The sequence below is a fragment of the Corvus cornix genome, chromosome 1A (assembly GCF_000738735.6).
Source record: "Corvus cornix cornix isolate S_Up_H32 chromosome 1A, ASM73873v5, whole genome shotgun sequence".
In the NCBI taxonomy this organism is placed as follows: domain Eukaryota; kingdom Metazoa; phylum Chordata; class Aves; order Passeriformes; family Corvidae; genus Corvus; species Corvus cornix.
Genome location: NC_047057.1, coordinates 12,966,116 through 12,979,205, shown reverse-complemented (window position 1 = coordinate 12,979,205; position 13,090 = coordinate 12,966,116). Strand labels below are relative to the sequence as shown.

The 13,090-nt window shown below is 37.9% G+C and overlaps 1 protein-coding gene across 5 annotated transcripts in view; it reads left to right on the top strand.

Annotated features, from left to right (window-relative positions):
• Nucleotides 1-13,090, top strand: part of ATXN7L1 (ataxin 7 like 1) — a 113,193-nt gene that overhangs the window by 29,860 nt on the left and 70,243 nt on the right. For 4 of the 5 annotated variants that reach the window (XR_005604485.1, XM_039570982.1, XM_010395632.3 and 1 more), the window contains one exon: nt 8,496-8,600. The exons of the other annotated variant lie outside the window; for it this stretch is intronic. Coding sequence is in view for 3 of the 4 variants with exons in the window: in XM_039570982.1 (XP_039426916.1) it covers nt 8,496-8,600 (105 nt within the window). In the remaining variant the exon portion in view is untranslated. The remainder of the gene's footprint in view (nt 1-8,495; nt 8,601-13,090) is intronic. 5 annotated transcript variants of the gene reach the window in all.

Genomic DNA, 13,090 nt, shown 5'->3' with positions numbered 1-13,090 from the left:
TAACCTGCTCTCTTAAATGTACATTGGTCTCTGAGTACCTGCACCCTTTGTGTCTGCAAAGGGGAGGTTCCTTAACTGAAGGGCTGGCAGGAAAGTCACTGTGTGCAGAAACTGATAAGGTGAAAGTTACCCTTTCCGATTACTTTGCACAAAATAACTGAAAAGTTAAATGGCAAAATGGGAATCTGGTTTTAAAGATTAGTTCAGTAGTAGGAAGTGTTAGAAACAGATGGAATTATGTGAAGGTTGACTATATGCTTGTGGTGGTTGGACCCTAGTTGGACGCAGGTACCCACCAAAGCCACTCTATCACCAGCCTCCTCAGCTGGACAGGGGAGAGAAAATATAGCCAAAGGCTCATGGGCTGAGATAAGGGCACAGAGAGGTCACTCACCAATTACTGTCACAGTCCAAGCAGACTTGACTTAGGGAAATTAGTTGAATTTATTACCAGTCAAAATCAGAGCAAGATAGTGAGAAGTAAAACAAATCCTAAAAACACCTTCCCCTGACTCCTCCCTACTTCCCAGGCTTTATTCCCGATTCTCTACCTCCTGTCCACCCAGCAGCACAGGGAGACAAGGAGTGGGGATTGTGATCAGTTCATTACATGTTGCTTCTGCCACTGCTGCTTCCTCAAGGAGAGGAGTCCTTCCCCTGCTCCAGTGTAGGGAGGGTCCCTCCCATTGGAGGCAGTCCTCTACAACCTTCTCCAACCTGAGTCCTTCCATTCTTCATGAGCTGCTCCAATGCGGGTCCCTTTCCACGGGGTGCAGTTCTTCAAGAACAGGATGCTCTAGTGTGGGTCCCCCAGGGGGTCACAAGTCCAGCCAGCGAACCTGGTCTAGCGTAGGCTCCTCTTTCCGTGGGGCTACAGATCCTGCCAGGAGCCTGCTGCAGCACAGGCTTTCCATGGGGTCACAGCCTCCTTTTGGGCATCTACCTGCTCCAGTGTGGGGTCCCCCATGAACCTCCGTGGTGAGACAGGCTGGTCTTCAACATGGGCTGCAGGGGAATCTCAACTCCAGTGCCTGGAGCACCTCCTCTCCCTCCTTCACTGACCCTGATGTCTGCAGGGCTATGTCTCTCACATATTCTCTACATCTCTATTCTCTGTTCACAATTATTTCTGCACAGAAACTTTTTTTCTTCTTGAATATGTTGTTACAGAGGCGTTAATATGCTGATGGTCTCAGCCTTGACCAGTGGCAGGTCTGTCTTGGAGCTGGCTGGCACTGGCTCTGTTGGACATGGGGGAAGATTTTGGCAGCTTCTCAGAGAAGTCACCTCTGTAGCTCCTCCCACTACCAAAACCTTGCCACACAAGCACAGTGAAATGTTTCTGAATCTTTTTATATGTTACAAATTAATAAATACATTTACTGCTGTTTTTAACCGATAGGCAAGTAGTTTTATAAAGCTTCTTTTGGAGCCAAGTGTCTTCCTTTAATATTGCACAGATAGCTGTGTGACGGATTTCAGAGTAATCTAGAGAGGCACCACTGCTCCACTGCAGTTTGAACTGATCTTGGTCCTGTTGGCCCTCCTGCTGTCCAGTTCTGGGCTCTGCATTTCATTCTCCTCATGCTGATGGTAGCAGTCATGAGGTTCTGCAGCAAGGCAGCTTATGGAATGAAAATGTCAGAAAACCTTTTCCTGTTTTGTTCTGTCCTTCATATTGCTTTGCTGCTGATTCAGAGTTGGCTTGAATTTGACTCCTTGTGTAATCAGTTAATTGATGGTACAAGCACAAGGGAGGGGCAGGAATATGAAGCTTGGAGTCCAGAAGGACCATACCAGAGCCGGACTTTGATCAGTTTAAATTCTGAGTTGTACAGGGAGTGAAATAAAGGTTCCATAAGCAGACAAGCTATATTCTGCCTACCCCAGGAGCTAAGGGGCCCTGTGCCTCCATATAGGGGAGTTTTAAAAAGTATGTTTTTCAAGGAGGAAAAACTTACATTAGGTGCTGTCTTATTCTCTAGATGGCTTAAGACATGAAAAACTGAGATTTCTTGGTGTCATAGGTATGCTGTATACTTTTTGACATGTGAGTTTTGGGTTTTCCAGTATTCTTGTGATATGTTAATTTGGTAGTCCAGGCAATTCTGGTTCTATATTGCCAAATTACCTTAGACTGGGATGGCAAATAGCCTACATAAATTACATAAAAGCCTTCAGAATTGTAGAACAACAGCATTGTCGCATTTTCCCATGCTTATTTCATTTTTCTCTTTATTGACATGTGGTGTCTCATGCAAAATAGTAGTCAGTGTTGCATAGCTTACTTTATAATCCCTTCCAAACAAAGGTTGTTACAAAAGATATGCAGATATGGTTAATCCACAATATTTGTTTAGATCACTAGTTCCCAATTATGAACTTCTGTTTTTTCTTTTATTATGGGTCTTTGGGAATGGAAAGCACCACTTCTATCTTCAGTACCAATGCCTAGATAAGGCAGCGGAGTACAAAGTCTTTCTGCGTCATTGGGGGTGGTATTTATTGTGTACACTATAATTAATGAACTATTCCCAGCATTCTTTAGGATTGCCACTGTCCTCGTGATTGCTCTAACCTGGGAGGCTGCATACCATCTGACCGTACTGGACTGGTTTAAAGGTGTCATGACCTTGACTCTTTACCACACTGACGCTTAAGTCTATTTGCTGCCTTTTCCCTGCATTTTTTTTTCTTCCTCACAGTCATGTTTCATTTATTTTTGCTGTTGCTGAGAAGGCCAGTATTTTTGTTTTCTTCTCATTGATTTTCTTTCTCACTTGGCTTTTTAGCATGCAGAATCTTAAGTGTCTTGTATTAGCACCTGAAGGGCATCAGTCAGGACTTATGACAGTTGTGTTTGGTCCTACATTAGTTCTGTCATGAATATTTTAATTTTATTTTTTCCTCAACTTTATGATTACTTTAACCATGACTGCATTTTTTGATCAGAAAAGAAATGATCTTGAGGATTACTTCGTGGTGCTGACCCTGAAGTTAGCCATGATTTCAGCAGGATCTTGGAGTAAATGACATCCAGCAATCTCTTTCAGCTTAAATCATTCTGTGATTAATTTGCAACTGTGACTGACATTTTCAGCGGTAAAATGCAATTTATACTGGAGAACTAATTACTGAAGTGACTTACTGGTTTTTGTGTAAGAAAGGAAAACTGCACTCAGGGGAGAATAGACTCATGTTAAATGGAAAGGTGTGACATTTATTTCTGTGATAAGACCAGCCTGTCTATGCAAGCGTATTTAACTGCTTTCTGAATAATGCCCTGAAGATTGTCTTTTTATTGTTTCAGTTTCAAGTTTCAATTCATCATTCGAATGACTTAGTTTTTTAAGTAATCTTAAATGTAGAAGTAATCTACTGCACTGAAAGATTTTGTACGTTACTCCGGTTCTTGAATGATGTACAGATTTGTCACTTCTGTGGAACAAGAGGGAAATATTGGGCACATTTCTAGACACAGAGTTTAAAAACGTGTAACTCCAGGAGCCAGAAGAACCACATGTATTTGTTTTTGTCCATTGCCATTTTTGCCATTGCTTTTTTTTTTAGCTTTTCTTTGTTAATTTTAAACCAGTGTGCAGTGTGTCTTGAATAGTCTTTCTCTTCCTCTCCTCCCGCCCCTTCTCTCTCAGCACATAAACATCACTAATGTTTTTCAAAGCAGGCTTTGTGGGTATATTTAGTGGAGCAACAGATATATAAGTGAATGCTTAAAGTGTATATAATTTATAGCAAAAGATCATCATTAAAAACTTGATTTCCCACGCAATACTGTGAGGTCTTACTGTTTGACAGCCTTAATTCTGCAGTGAAAGAATGTTTTAGATTATTTCTAGCTTGTGTTTTATTATACAGTGGGATGTAAATGATTATGAATTATATAATAATAGAGAAGGAACTTCATATAAGTCATCTGTCTTTGATTGTTACTAAAAATAATTCCTTTCTGTGTGTTATTGGAGAAGATAAAAAGTGGTATCTGACACCTGCCTTTTTATGTTTGTGCCACAATTTGCAGAAGCAACATTTTCTGTTGTTTCTATGGTATTTGTGTTTTTAATGCACATTTCACCAAATTTTCTTACAAAACTAAGTCATATGGCTACAGCTCTTTTTATTTGCAAATGTTAGTAATATAGAACCTACAGGCAGAAGTTGTATTCACTTTTCGAGTACCATAGCAAAGTATAGACCAAGTAATATTTTAAGATTTTAATCTATGAAAGTAATTTCAAACAGTCAGCATTTGCTGTCTCAGATTTCCACCTATACAGAATATCTTTCCCATGATATGGGCCACTTTTGCATCCTGTAAGTTCAGTAGCTCATTTTCAAGAAGGCTTTTGTCATTGATAGTATCAACGGGCACGGCTGTGTCAGCTGTGTTTCATTTTGAGTGGATGACGATTCAGAAGTGTAAGGAGAGAGGTATGTGTGGATGGACCTTCTGGAAAGTGTGTGGGTACTGAAAAATAAGTTACCACTTCTTTTTACCATCGACAGTCTACTTTGAATCTGCTGGAAGTATCTTCCAGTAAAATGAGGGGACTGTGATGGGGGCTGTGGAGTGCTTGTACCTTGCAGAAAGGCTGGGCAGCCCTTTGTGTCTCACATTTGTGTCTGTACTGACACACAGGGAACAAGCAGGTCACCATGCCAGTGTGCAGGGAGACATGCACACCGTGGTCACTTTGTTTCACTTTCAGGGGCTTGGCAGTTTTTGGTAGAAAATAAATACTCTTTGCAGTTGCTTTTCTGTCCCTCCTTGTTCTTTTTGTGCCTTGATAATTATTTCAGTACCATTTGATAGTCACTCACCTTATTCAATAATTACTGCCTGTCTTTTTCAGTGGTCTTTCCTCTTTCCATGAAGAAGTCTTTCCTGCGCTAGCTTTAGAGACATATTTTCTTCCCCAAAAGTAATCTTTTCTGAAAAGCTTATCACCATTGCTTCTGACTAAGCAGGCAGGGAGATGGGATTATTGCCTTTAGAAGAGTTTTTTGTTTGGAGAAGCTACTGTCTTTTTTTGTTGCACACAGAAGGTCCAAACTGTCAAATGGCTGCAATCTGATCTAAGAATGGTACCAGTGTCCAAAATAACCTTTCAGTCTTGGTTGCTTTGAGTAGGACATGGCAGCATTGAACTGTTCTTATTAAAAACAGAAAAACCTGTATGAAAATATATATAGCTGTTTATATTTTCTACTTTCTTTTAAATTTCAAATGTTCCTTCCTTTATTCATTGTAAATTCTCTGATCTGGATTGCATTTTGTAATATTATTACATCTAATAAAGTGTATCCCCAGTTGGAATTTGTAGCGAGCCAATATTAATATCTTGTGCAATTTCTGTTGAAAAGTAATTTATATATAATGTGTGTATGCTTACAAATCATGAGTTTAATCATGAAAAAAGATTTCTGCCAATTTTATTAGCATGAATACACTAAGAGAGGTAGTTGAACCTGCTTGGACTTGATGAATTTTCCTCTTTTAAAAACTCTTGCATAGTGAGAGTTTTAAGGAATCTTAAAAGTCTGAAAGATAGTTTTTAATTTAAGTTTTTTATCTATTCTGATTCAATAATAACAGTATAGTTCTGTGCTGCGATTCTTATTTTCAACCTTCAGTCTTGTATCCTTGAGATTCTTGGATTATTTTAAGTGGACTTTTGAGAGGGGGCTAATAACTTCAGTTCATACAGAAAACTCACCTTTACAATGGACATTGGCCCCTCCACTGGGCTATTTCTAGGCATCTGCAAAATGAAAAAACTTCCAAAGTGCTGCTTCAGAATGTGACTTACTCTGCACCTGTGCATCCTTTTGATGCTGGTGTGTCTCTCAGCAGCATTTTGGTGTGTTCTCCTACGTGTCTGTGCAGTTTCTTTGTGTATCAACCCATATGGAGTATGAAAAAAACCCTCAAATGGTGGTATTTACCTGTTAGGTGCAGTGGTGTTTGCCAGGGTAGTGGAGCAAGCTCACGGGTACCAGGACTTTGCCTTCACTGCTCTCTCTCCTTGACAGTGCCTGGTGAAAAGGTAGATGGTTTTGTGATCCTGTGAACTAACCTGATTCCTTTTCCCACCTATGTCCTTGAATGGTTTTCACCAGTATTAATACCTTATGTTTTTTGTAATTTACTTCCTGTAGCAAGAAATCATAAAAATTCAGACTCAAACCCAGCCAAGCTTTAGATGCCTCAGAGCTGGACATGTTTTAAAGGTTAGGATACAGTCCTGTGAAGGTTAAATCAACTTAAAGAATTTCAACTGGAAAACAGTTGTAACTTTTGTGTTTGTGAAGGGCAAAGTCTATATGTTTTCATAAGAAGATTGTCACCGTACCTTTCAAACAACAGAAAAAGATATTTTGAGATGTTTTAACCATTTTTAAAATATTTAATAACTGTACTTAAATGCATGTTTTTGAGCTGAGACTTTGTGTCAAATCATACCTAGAAGAAATACTCCTTTCTGTGGAACTCACAGTGCTGCTATTGGAAATCCGTAGGTTCTGATCAAAACTATCCAGCTAAGAATTGCCAATGTAAAATAAATTTTAAGATTGCTGACTTACCATATTAAAACAATAAATAAAATAAAAAGACCTGTTTTAGTGGCTGCTTAGGGTTTTGTTTATTTGTTTTACCAGTAAGGAAGATTTGATTCAACCAAACTTTGCACTTTTGGCTTTGCCACTACTAACACTAATTACACCAAGGGAGTTTATACCTCACCACTGGAGTTCTTTTAAATTTAGGCTGAATGTGTTGGTTGCATTCATCTGGCTGTACTGCATTTAAAGGCTTGGTTAGTGCAAGACCAGCACTGCAAAGGTGTCATGTCTGGTTAACCTTTCAACTGGATTTCATAGCCTTGTACAAGCAGTAAGAGAAAGGGGTTTGGTTTTCAGTGGATAAAGGAACAATTCACATCATATCATACTATGAAATACCTGCAGGTTGGTGAGGCTGATTTGTGCCCAAGAATTCTTGAGTGAGCCTCTTTGGATCTATTTGTGGTACTGCCTGTATTCCCATAAGTGTGATGTCCCGTTCCTCTGGGCTTTTTGGGAACTGAAGACATTATACACTTCATTGTGCCAAGTATTGGCATCATAAGCAGTGATGTTACCTACAGTGCCAGAGACCAGGGCAGAATTACTTGTGAAAGTAGTTCTAGGGCCAAAATAATTGCTTTGGTTAAGAACTAGTGAAATAAGGTACCTGCTTCAGTCAGTTTTTGAAAGAAATCGCTATTTTTTAGAAATGCGTGACTTACTGCAGAAGTAGGATTTAGTTTTTGATGTTTATCAATCACAGCTGCTGTTGTACGTTTGTCCTCTCAGTTTTCCTCCTGTTTAAAAGGCACCAGGTTAATATTTCAGTCTGCATTTGCAAGTTCTGTAATAGATTTCAGATGCTCCTGAATACCACTGAAATTTACGACATCTTTATTTTTATAATCGGAGAGGTAGTGTGATCTGTGGGGCCAGTACTTGGCATGGGGTTACTAATGCAGCAGCACATTCATTAACAACACTGAGTATGGTGACATGATCCCACTGAAATGCATAAAAGTGACTGGAGTTTTGTCCTCTTAAGCTGAGCTGTGGTAGATGAGTATGTGTGCTTGTTCTTAAGTTATAGCAATGAAGAGTAGAACAGGTTACCTCACTTGTAATGTTGGAGTTCTGAGGGCTTCAGTTAGTAATTTAAGCCCATTTTACTCTGTCTGTAATGGCTTAAGAATGCATGTATTGCATTATGTGTTTCAGCTGAGAGGGACAAGTGCCTGTCATCATCTGACTGTACCTGTCTGTGGATTTCATTAAATTCCTCATACCATCCCCAAGAAATACCTCATTAACCAACTTTGTCTTTTCCCACAGTATTTGTTGGGGACAAACAGCAGGGTGTTGGAACTAGGGAAGGGCATTTGCACAGAATCAGAAATTTCATATGGCATGGCATCCTGGCTGTATTTTAAGCTGTAGGGTCTTTGACCTTGGTTACTATAACTAGCTTTTAAGCAGGAGCCTTTCTCAAGCAACTTATAGTCAAGCTTGGAATATTATAACTTGGAGCATAACCTATGCAACGTGTTTTCTATAAGGATCTTTAGGCAGAGATTTTTAAAACAATATTCCTTTGTACAGTATTCTGTACAGACCAGTACAGAAATCCTTATTCCACTTCTTGGCAGTGAGTGTTAAGAAAAGGTGTTGCAGTCTGTGTTCTGACTCAGACTGAGGGATAAGACTGCAGCATTAGTACAGGACCTTGAAATCCAAAAGAGGGAAAAAACATCTCTTTAACATAGTAAGAAGCTCTTATGGAGCAATGCATACATTTGCTTTGTATAAATTAATATAACAGTAATGGCCCTACAGTATTTTCAATTTTTTTTCTTAATATATATTTAAAGCATAATTTCTAATTCTTGTATATATTTTTAACTTTCCCACAGATATGCACTTATTTGGCCATTATCCAGCTCATGATGATTTCTATCTTGTAGTGTGCAATATCTGCAATCAGGTAGTCAAGCCACAGGTTTTCCAGTCACACTGCGGTAAGTGAATGTTTTCTTTCCTGAATTACAGTGCCAAACTGGCGTATGGCTCTCTTAAGAATCATTGCATACAATCATAACAGAGGCATTGCAAATAGACTTTTCTGGTTATCTTGTGTTCTTTCCACAGAAAATACCAGCAGTGCCTTCAAATAAGCGTATTTCCTGTAGAGGAAGTTAAAGTAGTTGTTCTAGAAGCTGAGCTTTTCAAGTTGAACTTGTCATCATAAATTAACCTGTTACAATAAATAAATCCTGTTAGTTAGGGACTAGCTAGGCTAAAACTATTATGATCTAACACTGGATTGTCTTTTCTCAAAGCTGCAAAGTGAGGTCTATGATACTGATCTACATTAACTAGAAGTTGGATGTTATGGATTGTTTTCTGGTGGGATTCATGCATAACTATATATAGGGTATATTTTTATATTTATCATAATGTTTAATTTTTTACAAAATTGGCATTTTGAGACACATTTCTTAAATTAACGTTTTTCAAGAGAATCTTGAGAAGCAGCAGACATATGCAGATATTCATTTCTCAATTTAGTATGACAACAACGAGATGACGATTTTAATGTTGACTCTTTGAAAGCAGAGTTACTCCAGTTAGAAATTTTTGGTATTGATTAACAAACTACTTTCAATTATTTCTGAAAAACTTAATCCCAAGGTCTGGTTTATTTATTACTTGTCTAGTTGTTTATTTGTTATTTGTTCAGTGATTTGTTTCTGTGGTGATTTTTTTTTCGTTCTTTTGTTTGGTTTTTTTAAGATGTACAAAGAGTGACTGGCATAGCTAGCTTTGTAGGAGGTTTAATAAAATTTAGTTAAATCAAAATAATTTGAAGGCGATTGCATAATAATGAAAGGCAGCTACTACTGAGGATGGAATCAATTAAATACATTAAGAAAAAGAATAGCCCAGATTTTACTTGTCTAAATACAAGTAAACTTCACAAATCCTGTACCTCTTTTAGTCTTTTTGACAACAAAGCAACTCAGTAATGGAAAAATGTAAGTGGGATGGACAGGAAAGTAGTTTATTTTCTTGAAAGATATTATTACCAGATTACTGGCTTGTGTTTGTATGGACGGGCTGCTAACAACCAACCAGGAGCAACTGCATTCATGTTCGGAGGCAGTTTTAAGACTTGCCCCAGCTTTGACCTAGATTGAAATAATTGTGAAAAAATGGTAATAGTGAAATACAGCTTTTCTATCCAGTGAATAAGAAAAGATCTGAAAGTATTTTCTAGGGTGAAAAGGGCTTATTAATTTAATGGTGAGGGCAGATGTTGATTTTAGTGTGTTAACAAGCCATCCTGCTATTTCTTTTCAAAATTTGTTTCTTGCCCTTAGTCTTACATGGTTCATTTCTGCCGAGCTTCAGGTATCTTAGGATTCTTTCAGTGAGTAACAGAAAAGCTTCTCTGCATATGGTTGTAGGTACAGTGGGTACATAAACATTGAACTCGTGCATCAATAGAATGTGCTTCAGGACAGAGGAACCTGTGGGAGGCCTTGCTGTAGCCTTCCATAGCTGTGCTCTTTCCTGGGCATGAACCTGCTTTGGTGAGCAGTGTGAATGTTGGTCCTGTTTTCATGTAGCACGCATATAGAATGATGTTACTTCTAGGTGAGAGTAAATTACTCTGTGTTAGAAAGGATTTTTGAGCTCTTTGTAAGTAGTATGTTGCCATCAGTGTTAGTGTAGTGCATGTAAACTACAAAGATCCTGTCTGTTACTGTCTGGTTTTCTCTTTTCTCCATTACTCCATTATTTTTGCTATTCCATTTACTTCATCTTCATTATACCAATCCTTTTACACTGGTTGATTGAATGTTAAGTTCTGAATTGCTTGATTTAAGAGCCTAAGGCCAATAAAGACTTGGAAAAAAACTAGGTTGTGTTAAAAAACCCCCAGAGAATAGTTGACCAAAGGTCTTGAAGATTGTACTTAATCTAGTCAGACTTGTTTCAGGAAAGGTATACTGCAATATTGCTGAAAGGGGTGTGAAAGAGCTTTAAATATATAAATTATTTTGTTTTAAAGAAGAAACAGTAAAGGTATTATACTAAAACCATACAAAAGAAGTTTTAGAAGATAGAAGGTTTCTTCAAGGTCTCAAGAATTGTTGTTAAATAACTAATAATTTTCAAAAAATTAATCTGTTAAAAGTACACCATCTTGAGTATATGAAATGAATCTACTAATTTATAGTTGTTTTCATAAGAAATGAATAAGATTTAAAGAAGAGCTACACAGAGATGTTATTAATTGTTCTGAAGTTGCATTGTCTGTTTAGAAAATGATAAAAATCTCCCATTAGAAAACACATCAACTATTAACTGCTTGTGATTGAATAATTTTTTGCTGGATGTGTTATGGTTCCAGTAGTCCATTGAGAAGGTCTGGACAAGGCCTCATTTGCGACATAGATTCTGGCTGCACAGAACTTTTCTGTAAAGCAGGAATATTTGATTTTCTATTCTATTTAGAGTTTTGTCACCTTCAGACACATTCATTTTGGTGGATCAGTGTTTCTTTAATTAGAGGATGCAGCAGAATGCTTGTAAATTCAGTGATGCTGGGCATGTCTGTCAGTATACTTTGAGGTATTTTAGACTATCATATTTACCACAAAATGCATTATTATACATGTCTTGAATTGCAGCTTCAAAGTTGTAACATGGACAATGGAATGAGAAAGCATTAGAAGGCACTACTGGTTTTTTGGCTCTTGTAGGTTGTATCATGGGGAGTCTTTATTGCTACTGACAAGGACTTGTAGAAATCTATTCCAGAATCTCCCATGAAGTGTGGTTTGTTGCTAATATCCCTGGTAAGATCCAATCCATATCCTCTCAGTAAGAAATTAGGTCCATGCCAGGCACATGCTTTATGTTTCTAGGTTCCCTGCATTGTAACTTGAAGGTCTTGGCTTCGGAGCAGCAATGGAATGTTTTAGTTTAGCAAAGGTTTTTGTAACACTTCTCTTGAGCCCTTGCTGGCATCTGCCTTTCTCCAGAGCATAAGAAGACCCACTGTTTCATTTGCCTCTCTTTTCAGACATGTGGCAGCCATCCTTGTTGATGGCTCTGGAAAGTTGTGAAAATTATAGAGGCAGATGTTGTTTAACTTTTAAGGGTTTGATTCCAGGAATATCAAGCAGAAAAAAAGAAAAATCTGGTTATGGTTCAAGCTATTTTTAATGGCAGGCAGTGCATCATAGAACCTTAGGCAGTAGAAATCAGGAAGGTAAAAGAAGAGATCTGGCTAATTAGAGGACTGACTTGCTGGGCTTGAGAGCATGTATAGTGAACACAACATGAAGTTTGCTGTTTCAAGGTAACATATCTGTTCTAGCCCCTAAGTCAGAGAAATACTGAGCTATTTTTAAGAGCAGTTTCACATCCTTGCATCTGCAGGATAAACATATACATTTGTAAGGATTAAACCATTCATTTATATATGATTTAAGCCCACCTGAAAGAGACTTGCTGTTATAGGCTGCTGGATAAACCATGTAAATCAAATAATTTCTTGAGGTTGTTCAGTATTATTGTGCTCTTAAAAAATAGTATGTCGTAATGTCATCAACAGTAGGGTTGAAATAGTGGTGTTTACTTCTGAAGTCATTTTTTTTTTGAGTAACATAGTGGTAGAGTATCTTTGATTTGCTTTTTTTTTTTTAATGTGCAAACATGTAGTTGTATTTATCCCTCCACAAAGTAGTTTGAAATGAGAAGTCAGTCTCAATATGCAGCTTGTAGCATTCCTAAGTGTACTTGGCATGTGAGGAACTGTAGTTTTGATTTTCAGAAAATTTTAATTCTTTCTCAAATGCCAACCTCAATGAAGATCACTTATTGGAACATCAAAATATTGTACCATAGTACAATACTGAAATAGGATAATGTTCTTGCTGTTTGTTTAGGAGACTTCTAGGCTGGCAATCTATGCTTAACTCTGTCCCTATGACTTCTGTTAACTCCAGTTCTGTGTCATTGTGAAATACTGGTGAAGATGGCACCCTGTGCCATTTCCCAGGAGACATTTTCATTTTTCTTAGTCCCCAGAAAGATTAAAGCTTCATATTCTTATACTGCATTGTCCTTTACTAGACTGAAGAGCATCAGATACAGTTCTGGTTATTTTTTTTAATGTTTTGTACAGTAATAGTCTCATTTCTTTGGTCTTTCCCATTTAAAAGGAAAATCTCTCATAAAAGGTAGCTGTGGCACAGTGAGGATCAAGCAGTGTACACTTTTAGAGACCTTGTCAAGACATCTTGACTTTTGTTGGAGGAAACAAATTAATGATGGGAAAGTGTTAAAAAAAAAGTTGGGAGGAGGGAGGGAAGAGGTGAATTAGCCAAGCTAAATAGTGCTGCTTGGTAAAACAATAGGAGCAGTATAACCATCAAAGAACGTTTCCACACATGCTCTGGAACAGTTTCCAGAGCTGTGGATGGTATCTTAATGA